This window comes from Glycine max, chromosome 16, assembly GCF_000004515.6.
Source record: "Glycine max cultivar Williams 82 chromosome 16, Glycine_max_v4.0, whole genome shotgun sequence".
Lineage (NCBI taxonomy): Eukaryota > Viridiplantae > Streptophyta > Magnoliopsida > Fabales > Fabaceae > Glycine > Glycine max.
This window is the reverse complement of record NC_038252.2, coordinates 2,768,687-2,792,734: the sequence shown is the minus strand read 5'-3', so window position 1 is coordinate 2,792,734 and position 24,048 is coordinate 2,768,687. Positions and strand designations below refer to the sequence as shown.

General features: G+C 32.6%; 5 protein-coding genes across 5 annotated transcripts; 3 read left to right on the top strand and 2 right to left on the bottom strand.

The window, feature by feature from the left end:
- Nucleotides 1–2,139: 2,139 nt before the first annotated feature.
- Nucleotides 2,140–2,990, top strand: LOC100780715 (eukaryotic translation initiation factor 1A). Its single transcript, XM_003548555.5, has one exon. The coding sequence runs from the start codon at nt 2,327–2,329 to the stop codon at nt 2,762–2,764; it is 438 nt and encodes a 145-aa protein (XP_003548603.1). The 5' UTR covers nt 2,140–2,326; the 3' UTR covers nt 2,765–2,990.
- A 3,373-nt stretch (nt 2,991–6,363) lies between these two features.
- Nucleotides 6,364–7,326, bottom strand: LOC100778582 (uncharacterized). Its single transcript, XM_003548553.5, has one exon. The coding sequence runs from the start codon at nt 7,218–7,220 to the stop codon at nt 6,507–6,509; it is 714 nt and encodes a 237-aa protein (XP_003548601.1). The 5' UTR covers nt 7,221–7,326; the 3' UTR covers nt 6,364–6,506.
- Nucleotides 7,327–8,655: 1,329 nt separating this feature from the next.
- LOC100775367 (protein CURVATURE THYLAKOID 1A, chloroplastic) lies at nt 8,656–11,721 on the top strand. Its single transcript, XM_003548549.4, has 5 exons — nt 8,656–9,045; nt 10,617–10,711; nt 10,954–11,061; nt 11,167–11,238; nt 11,482–11,721. The coding sequence occupies exons 1-5, from the start codon at nt 8,895–8,897 to the stop codon at nt 11,545–11,547; spliced, it is 492 nt and encodes a 163-aa protein (XP_003548597.1). The 5' UTR covers nt 8,656–8,894; the 3' UTR covers nt 11,548–11,721.
- Nucleotides 11,722–11,903: 182 nt separating this feature from the next.
- LOC102669881 (uncharacterized) lies at nt 11,904–15,651 on the top strand. The gene has a single exon (XM_014768850.3). The coding sequence runs from the start codon at nt 14,150–14,152 to the stop codon at nt 15,038–15,040; it is 891 nt and encodes a 296-aa protein (XP_014624336.1). The 5' UTR covers nt 11,904–14,149; the 3' UTR covers nt 15,041–15,651.
- Nucleotides 15,652–15,784: 133 nt separating this feature from the next.
- Nucleotides 15,785–18,733, bottom strand: LOC100814956 (GDSL esterase/lipase At4g01130). The gene is made up of 5 exons (XM_014768849.3): nt 18,399–18,733; nt 17,720–17,929; nt 17,451–17,626; nt 16,610–16,880; nt 15,785–16,246 (listed from the first exon to the last, which is right to left on the bottom strand). Exons 1-5 carry the CDS (start codon nt 18,661–18,663, stop codon nt 16,002–16,004), a joined length of 1,167 nt encoding a protein of 388 aa, XP_014624335.1. The 5' UTR covers nt 18,664–18,733; the 3' UTR covers nt 15,785–16,001.
- Between the last annotated feature and the right edge of the window lie 5,315 nt (nt 18,734–24,048).

The window sequence follows — 24,048 nt, the reverse complement described above, 5'->3', positions numbered from 1 at the left end:
AACATGCTGTTACATCTCTTAATAAGAAATAAACACAAATTTTGAACATGAGAATATTTTTATGGTGAGAGCATGAAGAAGCATGTTTTGTTAATTGCGCAATGCGTAATGTGATGTTCTTTCATGTTGCAGGACAGGAATCCTATTCTGATTCTATTAAAGAACAAAGGATAAGAATTTAGAATTAAGATATGGAATCCAATTCTTGATTAACGAAGGATCTAAATTTAGAAAGTTCGGGAATTCATTGAAATATAGTAATCTCCTTAGAAGGATAATGTTTTGTACATATATGGCACTAAATCAGAGTTCCCTGGGAAGATACGAGTAGAAGTAAGATTGATTTTGCACCGCACCTGTCACTTTTCAGCCATTGTCTGATGTTCATGTCCGCATATATTTTGGAAACTGGGTTATTTTCATACGAGAATTTGATTTCGAAACTTCGCATAAAAAATGGGATTAAGAAACAAGTTGCAGACCACGTGTCTTGCCTTGAAAACAAAGCACTAAAAAGGAACCTTTGCTCATTTAGGAAATACTTAACAATGAGCAATTGTTTGTTATAAAAAGACATGTATTAAGTAATTCATCTAGTAGTATTTGTTATAAGTACAAACTTCAACATTACTCGTCACTTAAAATAAAACAGACAAGTTATGAGAAAAGAAATGAGAGAAGAATAGAATATCAAGTACAAACCTCTAACGCCGCTTCTAAAGTCACCCATTACTTTTATTAAAAAAAAATTAAAATATGTTATTTTTCCTTTAAATATGAAAATGTTCAAAATATATTCTTACAAAATTTTGAATATATTTTTCGTCTTTGTAAAATATAAATATATAATATTTTGACTCGGAATTAAATTCAGAAGATCCGATACTATCTTCAAATTAAAATATCACATATTTTTTTTAGAATGAAAAGCATACTTAAAATTTTACAGGAATAAATCTTAAATATTTCAATATCTATAAAGACCAAAAATATATTTTATCGTAAAAAAATGCCACTTAAAATAAAATAGAAAAGAGATGAGACAAAAACAGTCTTCTCATGATTCTTCTATGATGGTTCTCCTCCTAAGAACATTTACTTGCATTATAATTTTGAGATAATAAACAATTGACAGAGCAAACTTAAATTTCAAATTTTAACAGTCATTTGACTTTATTCAAAATAGTATTCCTAATATGTGTGGGTCATACATTCTAAAACTATTCACTGTTGTGACACAAACTTGCTCTTAGTATGCTAACATTGTAAACTACTGCGTGTGTGGCGTTATTCCTTCTGACCTCAATTCAAATCAATGAAAGAAAATTCAGCATGGTGCAACATAATATTTTTGCAATGAATTATTTGGTTGTCAGTATGTACTATGCAAATCAAGTACTCAAAGGAAATTAGACTGGCAAATTATTTCACGGAATGATTAATATGGTTTTACCGCTTAAGTCATGATAATTATAGGAAGATACATTATGATTGGATTAATGAAAAATAATGAAATGAAATAAAGTGATGTGACGTGACATGATGCTTTCATTCCATTTCATCTAAACTCCATCCCAACACCATAAAAAATATAAAACTTGAGAGATATAGGATGGAATGGGATGAAATCAACTTATTATCCATTAATCTCCCTAATACAATGAAAACATTACACCATTTCATCAACAATGGTATAGTGATCTTCTAAAAAAAATAATGGTATTGTGATGTTATTTTATTCCATTTTCACTCTATTCCATTCACCCACACATGAAGTTAAAACTCTATTAATTGTATAACATGAATCTAAAACTCTAAATACCATCACCAATTAGTGGCATGTTGCAAATATAAAATAAAAATCCAAAACTTTTGATCACCAACAAATTTTCCAAATCTGTAAGAACTGTTGGAAATACATCACCAACATAACATTAGTAAAAGGAAGGCATTAGGCAACATAAACCGTGCTGGCAAAAAGAAGGAAGACAAAGGTTTTTACATGAGAGATATAGACACAATGTTGATATACATAATTACATGTTTATAATGTAATAAAACATATAACTTAAAATATAATTACATGTTTATTTCATTTAACTCCTATAAAAACTTTATTTTATACAAGGCAGGCACCGTATCCCAGAGGGACGAAAGTAACGTTTAGGAGGGGCAATAAGGTCCATTGAAACCCACCCCTAATTGGTATTCCCCTGTAACGTCGCAACGCAAAGCAAATTGTTGTCCATTTTTGAAACAGAGAAACAAAAAAAAAAAAAAAACTCTTCCAAAGTAGAGGCAGAGAATCTGAAAGCTAGGGTTTGGGATGCCGAAGAACAAGGGAAAGGGAGGAAAGAACCGGAAGCGCGGTAAGAACGAGGCGGACGACGAGAAGCGGGAGCTGGTATTCAAGGAGGACGGACAGGAATACGCGCAGGTTCTCCGAATGCTCGGAAACGGTCGCTGCGAAGCGATGTGCATCGACGGCACCAAGCGCCTCTGCCATATCCGCGGCAAGATGCACAAGAAGGTCTGGATCGCCGCCGGCGACATCATCCTCGTCGGCCTCCGTGACTACCAGGACGACAAGGCTGACGTCATCCTCAAGTACATGCCCGATGAGGCCCGCCTCCTCAAGGCCTACGGCGAGCTTCCCGACACCACCAGGCTCAACGAGGGCATCGATGCCGGCCTTGATGAGGAGGAGGACGGTTCCGGGAATGATTATATTGAGTTCGAGGATGAGGATATTGATAAGATTTGAAACAAATACAAATAATTAGGGTTTTGGTTTTGGTTGCTGTTGACCTTGCTCTTTCCTTTTTTTTTGCTTTTTTGTTTTTGCTTGAGATTATATAAAAAATTGTTATCATGTGGTGATGAATTAACTGTATGTTCTTTTTGATGCTGTTGTCTCTCTGTGCTGTGGCACATGGATATGGTGAATGGATTTCAATGAATTAAGAGCCGGTTATATGGTGTTATAGTTACTACACTGTTCTGTTTGGAGCTTGTTTGATGATTCTTTTGTTCTGGTTGTTTATGTGATTAAAGTTAAGAGAAACTACTTTTGTGAATTTCAATGTACAATTGCAAATTCTAATGTACTAGATAAATAAGGAAGAGTATGTTGCTTTGGAAGTAGAAGTAGTTTTGAACTTTTACTTATGCATAAGCTGATTTTAGCTTACAGAGAAGCTACTCTCAGTTTTCCTTCTCATATTTTCTTCTCCTAGAAGTGTTTATGGAGAAGATTATCCGAACAAGCCTCATAGTAGTTGGCAATAGTTTTGGCCAAGGTTTTAAATTGCAGTCGTGGTTGGACTTTCATACAGAATTGCAAACAAATGCAGCTGATGTGGTCACAGTAGCAATTGCAAAGACTTGAAAACCTTTGATGTTGCGGCCACAATTTTTTAGGATCCAGGTCCTCTAAAGTGACCAATTCACTAAAGTAATCTCAATAGGTGATGAGAAAATCAATGGTTGATATTACATACATAACAAGCCATGCACGTGTTAGAATGTCAATAATTGGTTTTCTCATCAACTATTGTATCTTTATTTAATTTAGAGGAACCAAATCTCATGTTTTAAGACCTTGGTCTTTGCTTTTGGGGTGTTGAAATGAGGGTGAAGATATCTGATTTTGATCTACTCATCTTCTGTTTTTTTTTCATTATTATTATTATTGAATTGGAAACTGTGTTTGAAACTGTCCTGGACATTGTCTTTGTTTCCAAGCATATAGGGTCATCAGGAAGTGTGGTTTGAATGTAATTCTTGTGACGGTTTTGGAGTAGTTATGTTTGTGTTGATGGCTATAACTTTATTTGTGAAATCATTTGTGTGGGAAATTAGTGATGGGAAATCATTGGAGTAGGCTAATTTCCACCTGTTAGATATATGATGGAATTTTATTTCCTAGGTAGTTAGTTGTTTGTTGGAGTGGTTGATTTTGAGTAAACCACTAGATCTTTGAAGTATTATTCTCTCTTAAATGGTTCTTAAAGTAAAACAAACTATTTAGCTAGTCCTATAAGTATTAGAAATCAACTAAGTAATTCCTTAAATATTTAAAAATCTTTTTAAATAAGTTCTTAAAACTTTACTAAAAATACATCAATTTATGGACTAAATTGACTAATGTTTGATTATTTTATGGACTAGAGAGGACAATTAGCTTGAAGATGAAATTGATTGTTTATTCAGTTGATTTTTGTCAGTGTCTGCATTTTCTGCTCGGTTTGTAGTTATGGTGTGGGGGTAAATTATGAAACGTATATCTATGGTGGTTAATGGTGGAGATGCCATCTGAATTATAGCTTACTCCTGGTTGTTTTGGACATACGATGATGATAAATCATAAATGTAAGTATTCAGCAAAAAAAAAATTCATAAATGTAAGTGAATATAGATATAGAATTATAAATTATATCATGCTTAATTCAGATCAGACTGCACTAACTATATAGGAACGCCATTCATAATAAGCAAGGATTTTAAGCAGGAATGCATCATACTGTTACAGCTTATCACTAGCAACTACAGGATGATGAAGATGTAGAGCATGGTTAAGTGTTAAGAGGCAGGTTCTAAATTTACTTGGCCAAATAATTTCAAACGTTGTTTTGGCTTCCTTTGAACGTGTTTGAAAAATGTGTCTATGTTACGGTATGTTTTGAAACCACGTCAGAGGAGAGTATGCAAGTTTCTTCCTCGGTGATCGCTGGTCCAAACTGTCATATAACCTCAACAGTAAAATGCCTCAGATCACTGAACACATGTCACGTGCACATTACGATTATGCCTCATTCTGAAACATTAGACAATACTGAGGCCACTTCCATTAATTCAAAAACAAAATTATAAAAATGCACGTTAGAGTTGAAGAATCAGTGATTTGTGCTGCCAAGGTTAAGATATCAAGGCTTAAGATATAAGTACTAAAATTGATCAAGCACTTCATAATTATATAAATGGCCCAATATTCGAGTTTATATAATAAAAAGCAAAAGCGTGATTTAGTCATTCGCATGAATCACATCATTATTATCAAAAGGAAAATACAAAAAGACTTGGCGTCAGGAATTATTCCTCTAAACTATGATTCTGCAGCAAAAATTTTAGAGTCCATATATGCTCACAATAAAGAGTGCTTCTACCATTTGAAACTCCAAAGAATCTTCGGTTCAAAATAATTTGTGGGTAAAGCTAAGGTTAAGATTTCTTTTGAAAGAGCCAACTGACTATTATAGCTACTACGATGAGATAAAAGAAGAATACTATTCCATCTTATCAAAAAAAGAAATTGTCAATGACTTAATTTTCTTTAAAAAATACGAAGTTGCAGTAGCATCAAAACTCACAATGGAAACAGTGTATATGATCCCAAGTTGGCGATGAAGAATAATAGGAGCAAAGGGAATGCTAGAGAAAAGAATAAAATTAATTGGAGAGAATAAGCACATGGCGGCTGATCCATTCTGTTATTGTTCCCAAAGTTTAGAGACTCAAGTAAACAGCAGAATGTGATAGAAGTAGAGTTTTAAGAAGAATACAGAATTGAGGAAAGAATGAGTATCAGTTACTACGAGAGAACAAATGAACATGAGGAAAACTCCTTTACAATGAGTGATTCCTTTCTCAAAGATAGATCCAAGACTAGTAGTAAGTAATTTTTGCTCACCTTTTCAATTCAATACCTCTTGTCCATGAGAATCTTTGGATAAAGGAATAGAACAGTAAGAACAGGTGATTATGGTATGAATCAAACCAAAAATGAGTCAAGCTTGCCAACATGAAATTCTAGAACTGTATAAAGCAAACACAAACTCCAAGCCTTTTGTGAAGTTTTTCCTGCCAGTATATGGTGTTTTAAGTCAGGGATGGTTTTTGTAATAGGGGGGGGGGGGGGGGGTGGGGGTATTCTATAGATACTGGGTAGTTATATACCAAGCTTACAGTCAGATGTATGATAGCCTTATTCTTGTTTATTAGCTTGTATTGGGATACCATATTTCTGCATATCGTGGCGCTGATTTGTATTTTGAACAGTACCTCTTGTACTGCTGGTTATATCTAATATAATAGTATTTTTGCTGATAAAAATAAAAAATACGGTGTTTTTAGATCATTTTATATAGGATCACTCTTCCACTGAACACCTCAAAATGAGAAAGGAAAAACAAAATCATCATCACATCACAATTTATTTCATCCAAAATCTCAAACAATGTAAAGCAGCTTACATCATATCTGATCCAACTTCAAACAATGTAAAGCACCTTACACCATTTCATCGCGCCTCTAAACAATAGTAAGTTAGTTCCATTCCAAAAAATCTCAAACTAACAACACCAATAACAAAAAGCATCAAACTGAAATATATTTCATTTTCATCACATTATACATCCTATTCCAATCAGTCCAACAATGACATTTGTTATTCCATTCTATCCCAATCCATTCCACTCAACAGTGGACAGAATTCATAAAACACAAAATCACCTAATCTTCTCCTTTCCACTGATCCTATTTGCGGCCTCCCGAACCTGCTCAATGTAACCCTCGATAGGCGGCGTAAGCGTCGCCATAAACCGATTCACCGGAAAAGGAGCCAAATCAGGAACCAAAGCAGCCTCTCTCAACCCTTCAGGCAAAGCCTCAATAGCCTCTTTTTTCATCCTCAAAAGATTCGATTCTGCAGCTTGTCTCGCCCTATGCTTCCTCATCAAAACCCTACTATACTCCTTCGCCAACCTCCTCCCATCTTCCACCGTCAAACCATACTTCGGCAACTTCTCCGCATCCACAAGCCCTAAGGTTACATAATCCAACCCAGGTGTCCCAATTATCGTGGGTTTCTCCGAAACCCTAAATTTGTCGTCTTTTCGCCTCATCATGTCGATTTCTCGCTGGCGGTCCTTGCTTACGAGACCCAATTTCTCGCGCTCAGATTCTCGTTCGCGCTGCTTTGGGGTGAGGTGGCGGAGAGGGGTTGGGGCTTGGAGGCACTTTTCGTAGAGGCGCTCGCGCTCTTGGCGCTCGCGAGACATGGGTAAGCCTGCTGCGATGGCGGAGCCGGGTTTCTTGGTGGTGATGCGGGAGCGTTTTAGGGCTTGGCCTGCTTTGATTTTGGCTTTTCCCTTTGCGGTGCCGCTCACGGTGCGGAGTTGGTGCCCGGAGGGGAAAGGTTGCGGCTTTAGGAGGCGGAGCATGGTTCCAGTGATGGGTCGATGGCGGATTTGTGATGTAGGGAGAGGGAGATGGTGGTTTTGGAGTCAGGGTTTTAGTGTGGGTTTTGGAGGGTAGGGCAAGAGAGGAGAAGAGGAGGGTGTTGATAGTGGAATATGGGCCGGTCCAAAAGAAGAACAACTCACTGGGCTGGCCCAGGAAAGATTGGAAAATTTCAAGTGACTATTGCTTTCTGCATTCGTTTTTGTCTTTTTTTAATGATTAATCCAAGACGTAAAATTAAATTTCAGAATATGCTCTCTTTTTTGGCTTCTGAAATTATCAATGTAAAAGATTAAAAAAAAATTCATTCCAGAAAAAATACAGGAAACAGCACTCATTTTTTCAAGTCATCGCGGTGGATTGAGCGCATGTATAATTCCCTTCTCAATTTTGTTTTTGTAAAGCTGTTTTTTAAAATAATTATTATACTAATTTCTCATCCAAAATTTATTAAACTCTGAAAATTGTTTTGAAAACAATACTTTAAAAACCGAAAAATCAAGTCATGGATGTAGATTAAGAGAAGGTTTGATTCCCTTCTCGTTTTTTTCTTTTTGGATGATTGTTTTCTAAGATACTTTTGCACTATTTAACAATCAAATTTTCATCCAAAATTTATTAAGTTTTGAAAATTCCTTACAAAGAATATACTTTAAAACCAAAAAGACAAAAGCAGTTTTTTTATTTTCTTCTTGTTCAAGTTCTCTTTCAATTCTACATTGTGCTTTGTGTCTTGTATTACCCTCCAGTAATTGTCTGATAAATCCTATTTAGTTGGATTTTAAAAAATAAAAGTAATATTTGAAAATAAAATTAAACGAGTGTATTGTTATAATCTAACTAAATATGTTTAGCTATTTCACCGTGTTCTTTTGGGGTGTACAGGGAGAATCTTTTACTCCAATAATACAAATAAAATATATATTTATCCAAATGGTATAACTCAATTATTATTTACATTTATAATACAAATTATTGTTTATAGGTAAATTTCTCACCTCTCTTTTATTTATTTATTTTTTTCATTTTTACGTTGTAAAATATTTTTGGGAAAACAATTTCACATTGTGGTCAAGCTAATTTTTTAATAAAAATTTTTATGTCATCATCCTATAATCATTTCTCTCTATGTGTATATATGAATAACATTTAAAAAGTAAAATGCACTTAACATGTTAAGTCATCAAATTTATGATCTTAAATATAAAAAAATACGTTAATTCAAGTAATATTAAATTTGATTTTTTAAGTAATGTTTCAGGTTTGAATTTTATCAAAAAAATATGATTAAAAAAATTAATAAAAATATCAATTAAATTCTTCGACATAAATTACCTAAAATTAAAGAAGATCAAATGTTAGATTCAATCGGGTCGGATTCAAAAAATGTCCAAACCCGTGAACACCCTGCGACGCAGATACGCTAATGGGATGTGGATTTTGAAGATAGGGAAGTGGCCAATGAGGGAGCGAGGTTGGACCACGTGTCCCAGATTGTCTCATGGCAGTGGATAACAGCATGTCCTTCTTTTCTTTTTTTTAATTAAATAAATATTGAAGGGAGTAGAGAACCAAAGTTCCAATTTTTTGGTTTGGGGATAGATAGAGTGATACACATCACATTTTCTCAAAGTAATTTATTAATTAATAAATAAATGGCGGCGGCGGCGGCAGTGACGGTGCTACTCCCACCTAGGATTCCGACCGCCACCAACGTTACCCGCTGCTCTGCTTTGCCTTCTCTGCCTCCTCGCGGCACCAACACTAAAACCACTTTGCTCTTATCTTCCCTCAACCACTTCTCAGGTATTCTCTTTTTCTTATGCATTTGTTCTTTTTTTACATTTTTATTTTATTATATCTCATTTTCCTTGTGGTTTTAATCTTCTAACTTTTTTTCCTCTTAAATTAAGACACTAAAAGGTGTAAGTTTTGGTGACTCTAATCAATGGGGTGTAAAATTCTCGATTAGATTTGCTTTGATTTACTAACGGGGTTGAGTCTAGAGGTTAGTCGTTCAAATTCTTGTTGGGAGAGATGTCAAAGTTGCTTTCAGCAGAAATGACTCAGGGAAATGAGAAAGAAAAATAAAATATAAAGGGCCTATTTGGATAAACTTCCCCATAAGCACTTTTAGGAGGAGAGGAAAAAATAAGAAGAAAAGAATGAAATAAGCTTCTGTATAAGCTAAAATTAGCTTATGAATAAGCTAATTTATAGGAACTCTCTCATATAACTTCTCTATAAGATCATTTTTAACTTATGGAGAAACTTTTTTTTTTCTTAATTTCTTTTTCTAAAAGTGCTTCTGGATAAGCTTATCCACATGGGCCCAAACTGATAAAGTATATTGCTTTATTATTTTGACATAGATAGTATGGTTATTATTAACATTGTTATATTTTAAATTTGAGGCATGTCAGCATTAATAAGCTGCTGTCCAACTCTTATATCTTGTTTCACTCATGGAATAATGTATGTCTCTCCCCCCTCATTTCTTCTTATGTATTTTTCTCCTTTATTCTTATTATTTAAAGTTCTTACTCTTAGATTTCTAAAGTGGATGAGAGGATTAAGTGAGAGGTAGGATTGTCATGTACCTTGTTTGAAATTTGAACTTATTCCATGTTTTGATAATCTCGACTGTGGCCTTTGTTTCGATAAACTTCTCAATAAAGCTTTTACAAAAGAAAATAAGAAAGTAAAACTTATTTTCTCCCATAAGCTAAATTTAAAATTAACTATATACAGAAGCTCTTTCATATAGCTTATTCTAAAGCTGATTTTAATTGATGTATAGGCTAATTTTTAACTTATGTGAGAAACTTAATGTATATTTTTGTAAACAAAGGGGCTTGAGCCCCCCTCAAAAACAAATTACAGAGATATCAATCGAGGAGTGGTAACTTATCTCAATTTACTTTCTTATTTTCTTCTCCTATAAGTGCTTATTGAGAAGTTTATCCAATCAGGATTTATGTCCAAGGTGATGCTCATTGTCTTGTGGGGCAACTGAAACACTTCTGCATTTTGAAATTGAGGGTACTAAACATCTTATGGAGTGGATGCACTTGGCTAAGACCAAAGTTTGATCCAGAAAATTAAGCTAGTTTCTGCTATATGAATGGAGCTATTAATGCTCACCACAAATTAATACTTGTCTAAGAGTCTTGCACACTTGGTCAAGCTTTCTGTATCTGTAGTTTTAGTGTGTCCCTGAGTAGTAATATTCGCCGTTTGTTGCATTTTCAATGTTGTCTTTATTGAGCTTGGCTATATTGCTTTTTTATATCTTTGTTTTTATGTATTTATATATTGATTTATTTATTCATCTTTTAATAATTCTAAGATGTTTTCTTCTATTTCCCCTTTTTCAGTGTCCCGAAAATCTTCTCTGCTTCAGACCAGAGCTTCTTCAGAGGAATCATCCTCAGTAGATGCCAATGAGGTGTTCACAGATTTGAAGGAAAAGGCAAGAAATTTACTACTAGTCTGATTTCAACAATTTGGTTTTATCCTGAACTTCCTCTTAGCAAATCCTCGATCTTGCGATTCTAATTTCTTCTTTGCCAACCCTTCTTTTACATACTGTTTGGTTCAAAGGAGGGTAGGGATTTTCTTCCCCTATTTTCTATCCATTTCCCTCCCCTCCAACCAAACATTATGTTAAGTTTTAACTAAGTGTAAATAATATCCTCCATTTATCATTGTCAGTGGGATGCTCTTGAAAACAAGTCCACAGTACTTTTTTATGGTGGTGGGGCTTTAGTTGCTGTTTGGCTATCGTCGATTCTTGTGAGCGCCATCAACTCTGTTCCCTTGGTAAGCCATCACTCTTCACTTTTACCATGTTATATTATATGCTTGAGTTTTTATGCTATATAAAGCTTGGCTAACCAATCTGAAATTATTTTGTTTATGTTTCAGCTTCCAAAGATTATGGAGTTGGTGGGGCTAGGGTACACTGGATGGTTTGTCTACCGATACCTTCTGTTTAAGGTAAGTAAAATACACCACGAAGGCACAAATACTTTACTATTTTAGATTTTAGAATCTAACACGTTTTGTTGTGTGGACATAAGTGGTGGTTTTGTGTATATCAAGCCTTGCATTGGTGTCAATATTTTTGTATTGAATGATCACTTCTTTTTTCCATGGAATCCACTTACCGTTTTCTACTTCTGGAACGCATGCCTTATCCGGTGTTCATCTTACAAGTAATTTATGTGTATTTGTATACAGTCTAGCAGGAAGGAGCTAGCTACAGACATTGAGTCACTGAAGAAGAAAATTACTGGAACTGAATAGAGTGGTGTTAGCAGGTACCAAGTCAAGTTTATCTTCTGTGAGCATCATTTGTTTTTGTTGTGCTGTTTATCTCATGTATAAGAGTCATATGTATCCCTTGAAGTAGAATAGAATTCCTCTCAACCTGTAATGAACCCATTTCATTGTTAAAAATAATGTAGCAAATTTTACGTATATGGCTCTGAATGGAAACCATTATCCTTTCACTTCCTCACTGTAAGAAATTTAAGTCATATATGAGTATAGAACACGGAAATATATCATATATGGGATCAATTTCTTCTGTGTCTTGACCATGATAGACTGAAAGATCATTTGTAATAAGGTAATAGATCAAAATATTCGGAGTGGTTCTGACCTGTTTTCTCTGATATAAACCAATCATTAAATTGTTTTTAATAAAATTTAAGCTAAAGTATACTTTTCTCCTTGATAGATGACTAAATTACAGGTTCCTCCCCTTTAACTTCAAAATTTTCGCTTCGTCTTACGGATGAAATATGTTATACTTTAGGCTATTTTAATATAACAACTTTGAAAGGCATCAACAATAAATTTTGTACACTATCATTAATTTTAGGACTTAAAAATATTAAGTCTTAAACACGTTATTATTTTGCTAAAAAAAAAATCACGTCATTACTTTTGAAATTTCATCCAAAATTTTAGTTTCATCTTCTAACTTCTCGAATTTTGTTTAAAAAAAAACTTCTCGAATTTGATGGCAGGGGTTTAACAATAACTTACCAATAATGTTGAATGTAACGTAGAAAAATTATCTTATTTACCTTCCTCTCCAGTAAAGGTGAGTGTAAATGTGCAATGTCTTAAAATAAAAGGAAGGCTGTGTAATACTTTAAGTATTTATACCTCTAACAAAAAATTTAAGTATTTATAAAGAGAAAAAAGTGCAGCTTACTCCATTAAATAACTTATCAATTACTAGTAGTATTTAGTGGCTGTACACAATTGAAACCATTCTTAGATCACATTAACAAAGCTTTTTATGCGTGAGCTGGTAGATATGATTTGGAGTTCGAACGGCCTATGTCATCATTAAAATTTAGACTTCCTCTTTGGATTGACAAGATTGGTTGTTGTGGCCTTTTATTTTAAAGAGCATAATCTGCAAATGGGCTTCTTTTGTTAAAATTTCAAATTTAAAACTGAACCCTTTGACCAAAATTTTATTTTTGTCAAAAAATCTCTTGTCTAAATAGTAGCATGTTTGGATTTTGACATCTTAAAGTGACCTAATTTATGTTTGAATATTTTTATCCTAAAATTAAATTAAGAATAAAATTCAATATAAAATTTATAATCCATCATAAAAGTTTCCTAAAGTTTCTTCTACTCAAAATAATTATAGATCAGAATCAATTTTAAACTATTTTCTAACATGATATGAAATTTTATCTAAAATCAATTTTAAACTTAGAATCAATTCTTGAATGTGAAATTAAACACATTACATAATTTGACATGAAAAAATTGACTTAAGTGGCAACATTATACCATAATTCTAACACTAATTCCTCACATGTCATTCTAGAAATTGTATTTTTTTAAGATAAAATTAGAGAGTTTAATATTAGAATTTTTGAAAAAACATTTTTAAAAAAATAGTTTAGTACAGCTATAACTTCACCACACTAATTACTCCTTGACAAATGACAACAAAAATTAACTAAAATTAACTGATCATTTAAAAACTCACCAACTAAATTGCCGCCCCAACGAATCATTTACCTAAAATAGGCATTGGAGATGCATGGCTTCCGCCCTTTGTATTGTATGTGATTGCTCCACCTAAGTCCTCGTTGGCACAGTTGATGACCACTTGACCAGCTCCTTTTTTTTTCCCTTGACCAAAAACTCTAAAATAGAATGCAAGAAAGGGACCAAAAATATGCACCTAAATAAATATCCTTGTCGTTGAAGAATCCAATAATTAATAATGACAAAGTAGTCAATAACAAATTAATTAACACCACCATCCCCTTAGGCATCACCAACTGAAAGGTTCCATGCCCCTTTTCATTTGTTGACCAATGTCATTACAATACAACATCTTAACTCAACTCATATTTCATCGCCTCATTAATTTCCCCACAGCCACACACACACTCACCAGATTTCTAGGCACAAGAAACTCCAATAGAATGTCCACATACATAACAAGAGTTGAAGAATTCAGACCCTTGTTCTCTTCCCTTTGTTGGGAATCTAATCATTTTGTATAAGGTGGTACAGGTTTTAACTTCTCAACCACTTCATTACATCATTAATTATTAAGGAATCTTCATAGTAGTCTTCATCTGTGTTATAAGAAACTCTCTTGTAGGAAGAGGGAAGAGAAACAAAGTCTGCCATAATACTTGGTTAGGGAATTAAGGATTCTGATTGAGTTTCATTTCATTAATCAAATCAGAAGAAAAGAAAGCGTAGTTTGTGCCTGTGGTGAGAAAACTTGTCCTTCCACTGATGATTAGTGCATGATAAAAGCTTCAATGGGTTTGGTTCATCCATGGATTTCCATGAAAGCCGCCATTGAAGGATTCAGCGTTAATAGAGACAGAAGAAGGCTTCTGGGGTGACATTCATGGGGCTCCATAGATGGTGGCAAGTTAAATTGGTAACATTGTCTTTGTTTTTGTCATGTTTGGTAGGTGGCTCACAGTCTTATTTTTACGACCGTGAATCGTTAGATGACTTTCTTCGCAAGCAAGCGAACAAAGAGACAGAAAGGCTTAGAAAAGGTGTGCTATCCAATGTTTACCTTCCTTCTAACTTCACAGGAATGGAAGTTTCAGTTGTTAGATTGCGCAGTTTCTCTTTATGGTCAAGAGGAATGAATTATAGTTCCTTCAATCTTCCACCGCGGATTGTACTGCAGCCTAATGCGAAGAGGATAGCTATTTTGTTTGAAAACTTGGGCAATTGGTCTTCTAATTATTACAATGTGCCTAACCACACAATGGTGGCTTCAGTTTTTGGTGTTATGGCTTATAGTTCTTCAGAAACAGCATTTGTAGATGAGAAGATTAACTTTACCACCCATGGTGACCCTATCAGAATTCGGTTTCCTCATGTTGATCAACATGGGGAAAATGACACACCAATTTGTGCCAAGTTTAGAGCTGGCGGGTTGGTGAAATTCAAAAACATGACTAAGCCATATGTATGTGAAGTATATAGCCAAGGGCACTACACTCTTGTAGTTCCATCTTTTCCTTCTCCAAAAGAACCTAATACCCGGAGTCATAGCAAGAGATTTACCAAATGGTGGGTGTTGGGATTTGTAATAGGTTTTGCTGGGTTGGTCATATTGGTTTTAATCTTGCTAGCTTTAGTTAAGGAGGCCAAGAAGAGAAGAATAAGAAAAATGGAGAAGAATTCAGAAGGAGGTGAGCTTTTTGATACATTTTGGATAGGAGAATCTAAATTGCCATCAGCTTCAATGCTTAGAACCCAACCAACCCTTGAGAATTAAAATTCCATTCATTAGTCGTTGGTGATCCAATTTTTCCCCCTTTCTCTCTTGTAGTATTTGATTTACTTCATGCAAATGATTATGAGTACACAGATGTTGTTGGTTTTGAATTTGGTCCTTATCAACAAAACAATTGTTCAGTACAGCTAAAAACAAATTTAGCATATATATATATATATATATAAACTTATATAGTCATCATCATAAATAGGTGTCAATAGCTCTTTCATGTCACGTTTTGTTTTCACTTAAATTTCTTTATTAGGAATTTATGCACAGATAAACAAAAAAAATAAAAAATTACACAGGTCACACCCTACCACCCCCTTTGTATTCTTCTCTCTTGTCTATATATGTGCACTAGTTGTTGCATTATATGTTGGACGGCAAACTTGGCTCTTCTGAGCATTTACATTTGTTTAATTTTTTATTAAACTAGTAATTAGAAGTCCCTGCTTGGCTGCGCTGTACTGCTTCTAACCATTAAGCTTAATGTTTACTTAGACATGAATTTCCTAGGAATTATGAATTTTAAAAGAGATTTCTTCGACCAAGATTGCCACATCTTTTCGCACGAAGTGCCAAAGTTGTTGCAGCTTGGTTTGTCTTTCACACCCTTAAGTGTTCATAAATTGATAAATGTGACAATCATTGGATAGGACAAAACATTACAACATACTTTTAGCAATCTTTCTAGGAAGATAGGACAACTCTGAATGCCAATTAGTTCAGCAGTGTCAGAAATTTATCAAAGCTTAACTTGTATTTGATTTTTTTTTTCTTTTTCATCAAATAGTAATGATACCAAGAAGTAACATGTTTTTGTTCAAACTATTACACACAAGCATGAAAGTGACACCGGACACCCACAAACCAAAACATTATTTAACAATATGATAGCTGAGCATTTCAAAATAGCTTAATCGGTAAATACGAAAGACCCCTAGCTGCAAGCACTGGATCAACCAATAGGTTGGAGATCACAGTGTTTATGAAGAGGGAAAGGAGGATAAAAAAGAGAACCATTTAGAATGGCATGTGCAACAATCTTGTTTGCTGCTTCTGTGAAATGGATGCCATCCCAGCTCACATAGTTCTGGGGTTCATCACAAGCACTTGCTAGCATATGGCCGCACAAAATTTTAGGGTTAAAGTTGTAGACACCGCCTCCATACCCACAACATGTTCTGGTATTATACTTTAGTCCTGCTCCAACAAAACAAATTGAAACCAGAAATCAGCACTACCCATGTGGAATCAGTATGTGGCACTTGGTAATAAAATTGATTTCATGCATAATCATAATCATGTATAAGTAATTTCAATCATTTATGAGAACATCAACCGTCACGTGTACATGTATGACAAATCATAATTGTATTGAAATATCAATTGTTAATTTTCTCATCAGCGATTAAGATTACTATAGACAATCCTGTAAGAGTGCTAATATTTGTTGGTGAATAATGACTAAAAAGGGTGTATGTTTAATGTGTATGTGTCATAATTCATAAGGAGCATTCATAAGATCATTGTTAAACTAAACAAGACAAGAGAAGGTGCTTGTACCATAGAATGTGGGGTGGTGAAAGAGCTCCAAGAGAGCAGAGTGTGTGTCCGCATAAATAAGGGAAGCATCTACTAAACTTTCTCCGGTTTGAGTCAATGTATCCCTCAACAGTTTGTTATAATCATTTACAGCATTGTTGTGAGAAACAATGCATCCAAACTCATCATAGTCGGAAGTAGCATGAGGAAGCTCCACCAAGTATCCAGGATAGCATCCCACAGGACCAAGATTGAATACCATAAATGCACGCCCCCCTTGTGCATATAGCTCCTAAAAAGAGAAATTGCATCACTACAAAAATTGGAAACAAATAAATAATGCTTAATTTTTTGAATTACTATTCTTTTTTTTTTCTGACATGATATTAGTATCAAGTAGTTCTCATTGGAAGTCCTGACTATGTTTATTGGGAACCGTGGGCGCATAAAAGATAGATATTTCCCTCCTATCATGGTTTATTCTATATCCAAAGTTAAGATTCGAATCCTGAACCACTTAGTTAAGAAACACAAGTCAATACCAATTATGTTAATCGTTGTTGGTAAATTACTATTCTAATGGTGTGAAACTTTCTTGTACTAGTATTAAAAATGTATCATTAAAATAGTCTGGCATGTCATATATAATTTTGACCTCTCCTATGTTACTAATGTGCCAACCTGGTTGAATGAATATATATATATATATATATATATATATATATATATATATATATATATATATATATATATATATATATATATATATATATATATATATATATATATATATATATATATATATATATAATACAAAAATCGTCTAAAATATGATTGCATAATATGCTTGATATACTCAAACCTTGATAGCAGCATTGATTTGTGAAACGATGTGAGGAAGGCTGCCCCTCACTCCATCAATACTACCAGTGGCTGCTATTTTGGAAGTGAAGTCATTTTGCCCAATATAGAACGTGTAAAGGGCCTTTCCAAATATATCTGGAGAAGGGATTTTCGTTCCAGATGATATCCTTGTTCCTGTGTCATGCATGGAAAGAACATGTATGTGATGAGTACATTATTATTATTTATATAAACAAATGCAAGTTTCTAGTAACATTTTCTGTGTACCTGTTTGATGAAATTCATCAACTTTGGCTTTGAATTGCTCCATTTGCCTGAGTTGAACAGAGAGGGAAAATGGACTTAGCCCACTGACAGAGAAGGAAGTTGTGGGCGGAATCACAGTGGAGGCTGAAGACGCAAAGTTAGCCCCATGAGTATAGTCTGATCCAATTGATTGCAGATATGGGCTCAAATATGGCAATCCAAGACCCTGAGCTGCATGTTCAACACCAAAATACCATATCAAATATTTAATAGAATCAATAATATATGCTATGACAGCTTAAAGGATCTTTACATTTTTATTCAATTGTTATTATGTAGGGTAATTAACTTTATTGGTTTTTAAAATAATCATCTTAAAATTGGTAACAAGAATGATTTTTAGTTAATTGATAATATAAATTTCAACTAAATAGTTTATACACAAATAGTGTAAAAAGTTTTTATATCATCATTCAATTATAAATGATCACATATGATAAATTTATTCATTTTTATGATAGTTTGGAGAGTAATACTACTTTGTACATTAACATAGCAGAATTAAACTCAAACTTTTACATTAAGAACCAATGCCTATTAAGCTCTGATTAATAACATATCAAGCTCAACAGACAAGTTAAAAATTAAAAACATGCAACTCAAAATGTTTTAAGTTTATAACAATTGGTCCATTAATTACCGAGAAAATCAACAATAAGCCTTCCATCAGAAGCACGCCCCACTGGTTTTTTGAAGTAAGTCATTCCATAGGGAGCAGGCTGTGCAGGAAAGCTTGTATGAAACCCACCCGTATCTGAATTCGAATCACCAAAATTGAAGATTGCCTCAAAATCACACAAGGAATAACTTGAATCAACCAAAGATATCATCATCACCATACAAATTACTAGGAACTTCGAAAATATGTATAAACTACTGTTGGACACCTTAAGGGTACCCATCATTTTTTTTTTGTTCACTCGAGTCTTGATCAAGTGCTTCCGGAGGCTAATGCTGTTAAAGGTAGCAATGAGAGACCCGTATTATATGATCAACTGCATGCATTTGAAGATAAGGCCAACCATTGAATCAGTTGTTCTAAAGTTGACTAATTAACAAACGGATTGCTGATAGTTACCTACTATGCATATAAAGAGCTAAAAGCTTACAACATATAAATTCATATGATTCAAGAAATTATTTATTTTTTTACTCAGAACTCTAAAGTTCTTGCAAAATCTAATTCTGTTGAAAGGAGCTCAAGGAGAATAACATTATATACAAATATAGGGTCATTTCCTATTTATATATTGGAAGCTAAATCGTTCAGTTAAGTATACCAATGTTGACTGATTAACTAACAGACTACAACTACATGGTTTAGAATTTAGATTGTGTGAGTTGTGGGTATATTACTGCATATATATGGATTGTTCAACACTTCAACCTACTTCTCTTATGGGGAAGTGATCAATGCCCAATATAATGACAGCATGAGACTAGTTGTTATAGCATATACAAATTAGAGGCTATATTGTAGCGTTCAATTAATTTCCTAGCTTAAAATTTTCCAGTTATATTTTTTGGTTGTGTGATCTTCAATTTTCGCCCACAGCCCCTAATCCGGTAAATTGATTTAACGAGAGATGAAACAAGTACGTTTAACAATTAACATTTTAACCCATGCACATGTATAAGCCTGGCTGAAGTACTTCTATTTTAGCTTCGTGAAAATATCTACATCATTTTAGCATATAATTCATTTTTTATTTGGAGAGATGATACGCTTGTTGGTAGAACTAGAACATGACAAAACTAGTTTTATCCGGTACCATGAATAGACGGCCCAATGTATAGAACTCCAGTGACACTCAAGTTTTTACAACTATTTAAATGCATAGACCAATTGTTATTAAACTATTTTAACTTTCTAATTATGTTGAATAATCATAAAGAATTTTTCCGGTTCATAGTATTTCTACTCAACTCACTGAAAGATTATTTTCTATATTATTTTTCATAGAAAATACATATGATCTTGTACCAAAAGGCACTCAAATTTAGACATTTTTTATGTTTTCGTTATTTATATTATTCATTTTATTTATTATCTTCTCACTCTTATCTTCCTAAGTAAAAAAAAAAAGTCCACTAATTTCATATGTAAAAGATAAAAGTTCTCAATTACATTCATATAACACATGTTGCATCACGTATGAATTTGTTTATTTTAAAATTAGGTAGAATTAATTTTCTTAAAATTATTTGCAAATAATTATGCATAATTGATATATATATATATATATTAAAATTAACTTTTTCAACGAAAAAGTAACGATTGTGATTATTAGTTAAGATGACATGGTCTTAACAATAATGCTACGACATTGGCAAATGAGAGAGAGGGGTAAAACAGTCCAGTAAAAAAGAGTGGTGGGCCCCAGAGTGTGTAGCGTAGTGAATGCGGGGACACGTCATTGTGTCGGTAGATGGAAGCGAAGGCATTGGGGACCACGTCATAGGCGAAAATGGCTTCCTAGCCAGCTAATCAACGGTCAAAGTTTGTCTCTGACGTGTTCCCTTTAATGCTCGCGTCACACCCCACTAGGCCCACCCACATGCAACCACCACCATTTTCTATTTAATTCATCTCCCATGCACCTAACCTATACATACCCATCATCTTTACAATCATAAGAATTTCACTTCATATTTCATAGTCTCTAAAGGATATTCCAATGTAACTCAGCTGCCAAGAAACTTGATTTTGTGAAAATTAAATAAATTTTATTTTAGTAAAATGCATTCTTAAAAAGAAATAAAGAATTATAATTATTAAGCCTCAAATTAAAAATTAATCTCATAATTGACCTAACAATCATAACTTATCCATCAAGTTTTATTGAGAAGTTAAAGATTCTAATTATGGTAGATACTAAAAAAACCAAAGGTTAAAATAATGTGTAAGGGGTTAAGGGCGTATTTTAATTTTTTTTATTTCTTTGGCCACATATTCATTTTCTTAACTTTTCAACGAAAATAATCTGAAGTATAAGTTTTCAAAACTTGATGTTTTTCAATTCTTTATTTTACCGGAGTCTAGCTTAATTGATTGATCGGGGGAATGTTGTAAACTCTTGTTTTTATTCATTTGTTATTATAAGAACTCATTAGTCATCCTATCATACTCTATATTTTAATGGAAGAAATTATATTAAGATAATTTATGCACTTATTAACAAAAAGTATAGCATTTTTTATCTTCTAATACTAATGTTATAATTAGTGATTTTTCATCTCAACATATTTGAACAAATTGATTTAATTTTTTAATCATTTATTATTTATATATTTTGTTTTGCATGTGATAAGTGATAATTTCACGAGTAAACTTTTTCAGTATAAAAAAAATTACTGGAATAAATTTTTTGTCGATGGAGGATGATATTGATGTAAATTAAATAAAAAAAATGTGATACAACTTTTTAAAATTTATTAAAAGTGTGTTATCTTCTTGGTATAATAAAATATTATTTAATAAAATTATGAGTCTACGTTTTTAGAATATATAAAAGAACCTTATATATGATTCTGTCATGGGATCACATTATGTCAGGTTGGCCTAGCACGGATCATTTTTATCAAATATTTTGTCTATTCTTATGCCCCCTTTACGTTAGATTTTGTGTATCTGATTTTTTCCGCCTTATTCAGGGTTTTTTTTTCTCACGTTTTTTTAACTTTAATTCACTATTTTACCTTATTTTTCTGTTTCTCCTACGCCTCGTCCTTTTGAAGAGAAAGAGGATGAAAACGGGAAAAAATAAATAATAAATTAATGTAAAGCCATATTTTTACATTCTACTTTAATTTAAAATTTTCACCTTAATTTTTTTTTTCATTTTTGTACTCTATCAAATGAATCCTTAGAATTTCAAGTCTTAAACTTACATGGATGGACAGTCCTTGCATCACATCAACGTATATAGATATATGAACCTTTTTATTTTAAAATGTAAAATCATCCAGTAGCTTCCCATATATATATTTATAACTCTACTTCAGAAAGAAGAAAAAAAGAGTAATTTTTATGCATATATGATATGGACATATGGTTGCAATTTGTCATGGTTGACTAACCGATTCAAAATTGGCTTGTCATTGTTTATGTCTTGTGAGTTGTGAATCATGTGTGTAGCTAGGAATTAATCATTCATGCATGGAGGGCCTTCGTAATCTTGAGTGTGATACTGACATTATATATGTTTCACTTCATCACTCTTCTTAGCACAATACAGCCAAGTGCCATCCTTTTAGACATTTATGATGTTTTATATTTTTTTTTTAAAACTAAGGGATTCGATTGTTCCGCTCAACTATATATGTGTAGAAGTTGTGTACAGAGAAGCCAACCACACACTCTCTCTCAGTTATCAGTAAGTTTTTGGTTTAAATAAAATTTGACTTGATTTCCTTCAATTGTTGGGTTTGTTAATAGATGAAAAATATATAATTAAAAAAATCATCAAATCATCAGTCAAATTTTTTAATATAAATTAATCATCAATTTTATTTTATTGATGAATATTTCATACTAATGTTAACATGATAAATCAAAGAAAACTCTCTTTCAATTACTTAAAAAGGCATGCATGTTTTGTATATTATATATAAATCATTACAAAATCCCGTACTTTATAAATTAATGAAATGACATATATATCATATTAGCACGTGTGATGTATATTATATTTTACCTTTTTTAAAAAAATTATCTCACCTTTTAAAAAAAACTATCATTACAAATATTTTACTCTTTTTTTAAAAGAAAAAAGAAAAAAACTATCTATACGGACATATATATCATATTAACACGAGTGAAGGAGTCATAGTTATATATCTTTAAAAAAAAGTGAAAAGAGGAAGAGAAAAACAGGGCCTACTTGAAATAAATGAGAGCTTATATTTCTTGCTTATTTGAAAACTCCTAACACATTGATATATATATATATATATATATATATATATATATATATATATATATAAATAGTTAGGTAAGTAAAAGCAAAAATAATACGGAACATAAACCTTTTAAAATATTCTGAAAACACAATAATATTTATAGAAATTGTTATTATAGATTTATAAATAATCATATTTGAACCGTGAAAGGTAATGTAATTTGTACTTAGGGTAGAAAGCAATTCTCCTTTTCCAATCCTTTTGGATGGTAAGGAGAATAGAGATAAGAAACATAAGTGATAACACGGTGTATATAGAAATTAAGAACGCGTGGAGTTGGGTACGCAACAAACAACCAGTATCTGAATCAGCTCGCAGGTCTCAATCACTCATAGTGTGCACTTACACAGTGACGTGGGACCACAATCACCGACATCATATTCTCACTAGGGATTCTCCAAATATCTATATAAATTATTATTTTATTTCATTAAGAATTTTCACTATAATATATATATATAATAAAGTATTCAATTTTAGATAGAATCCAAAAATAGCATTAATTAAATATACGTATAGTTATAATCCAATCACTCATATTTTATTTGCATAAATAATAATATATTTTATTTAATATTAATTCTTCTTTTTTATCTTACCTATCAAACCATTTTAATTCAAATATCTTTTATTTTTTTACTCTCTTTCACTTAAATCAAATAACTTTTTCTTTCTATGCTATTTCACCTCTTTTCATTTATTTTATTTCCTAATACTTCTTTTTCTTTCCTCACAACTAAATACAATGTTAGTAATCAACAAAGTTGAACACAGTTGATATATAATTAATTTCTTAAGCATGTTAATAGAATAGAAGTTTAATTTATTAGTCATACATATAAAAAAAATTATTGAGAAAAATAAAATTTATTCTGATGATTTCTATGAGTTTTAGTTACGAGATAACTTGAAGTAGAAAAAAAATAATATAATGTTAGTTAATTTAATATATTATTTGAGCATATACAGCCGTACCTTAGTCAAGGCTAAAGCCTTTGAATATTTATGATTAATAATATCCTAATATATGGCGTGTCCTTTCCCTGTCCTTTTTGTGCCAGGAATTTCTCGCTGGCAGCAGAGATACGGTGTGGCCTGGTTCATTATCTTTTCTTTTTTATTTTTTATTGTGAATCGTTTGATCAGAACAAACAAGAAGAACCTCTGGATGATGTGCCACCTTTCATATCATTTTGAAATGCAATTTGGTTTTTAATAAATTCCTCTTAAAATAATCGTCGAATAATTTAAAGAAATATTTTTTTGTCATATTTTCTGTTTTAATTATAATTACAATATTAATATTAAAAAAAGTTGGGACACAGGGA

Bases quoted from the DNA above. Each gene is read 5' to 3' on its own strand.
- LOC102669881 (XM_014768850.3), top strand. From the start codon at position 14,150: ATGGGGCTCCATAGATGGTGGCAAGTTAAATTGGTAACATTGTCTTTG.
- LOC100775367 (XM_003548549.4), top strand. From the start codon at position 8,895: ATGGCGGCGGCGGCGGCAGTGACGGTGCTACTCCCACCTAGGATTCCG. The intron at 9,046-10,616 runs GTATTCTCTTTT...CCCCTTTTTCAG, and splicing joins TTCCCTCAACCACTTCTCAG to TGTCCCGAAAATCTTCTCTG. The intron at 10,712-10,953 runs GCAAGAAATTTA...TATCATTGTCAG, and splicing joins TCACAGATTTGAAGGAAAAG to TGGGATGCTCTTGAAAACAA.
- LOC100814956 (XM_014768849.3), bottom strand. From the start codon at position 18,663: ATGATGGGTACCCTTAAGGTGTCCAACAGTAGTTTATACATATTTTCG. The intron at 16,881-17,450 runs GTTTGAGTATAT...TTCTCTTTTTAG, and splicing joins AAATCAATGCTGCTATCAAG to GAGCTATATGCACAAGGGGG. The intron at 16,247-16,609 runs GTACAAGCACCT...TTGTTGGAGCAG, and splicing joins TCACCACCCCACATTCTATG to GACTAAAGTATAATACCAGA.
- LOC100778582 (XM_003548553.5), bottom strand. From the start codon at position 7,220: ATGCTCCGCCTCCTAAAGCCGCAACCTTTCCCCTCCGGGCACCAACTC.
- LOC100780715 (XM_003548555.5), top strand. From the start codon at position 2,327: ATGCCGAAGAACAAGGGAAAGGGAGGAAAGAACCGGAAGCGCGGTAAG.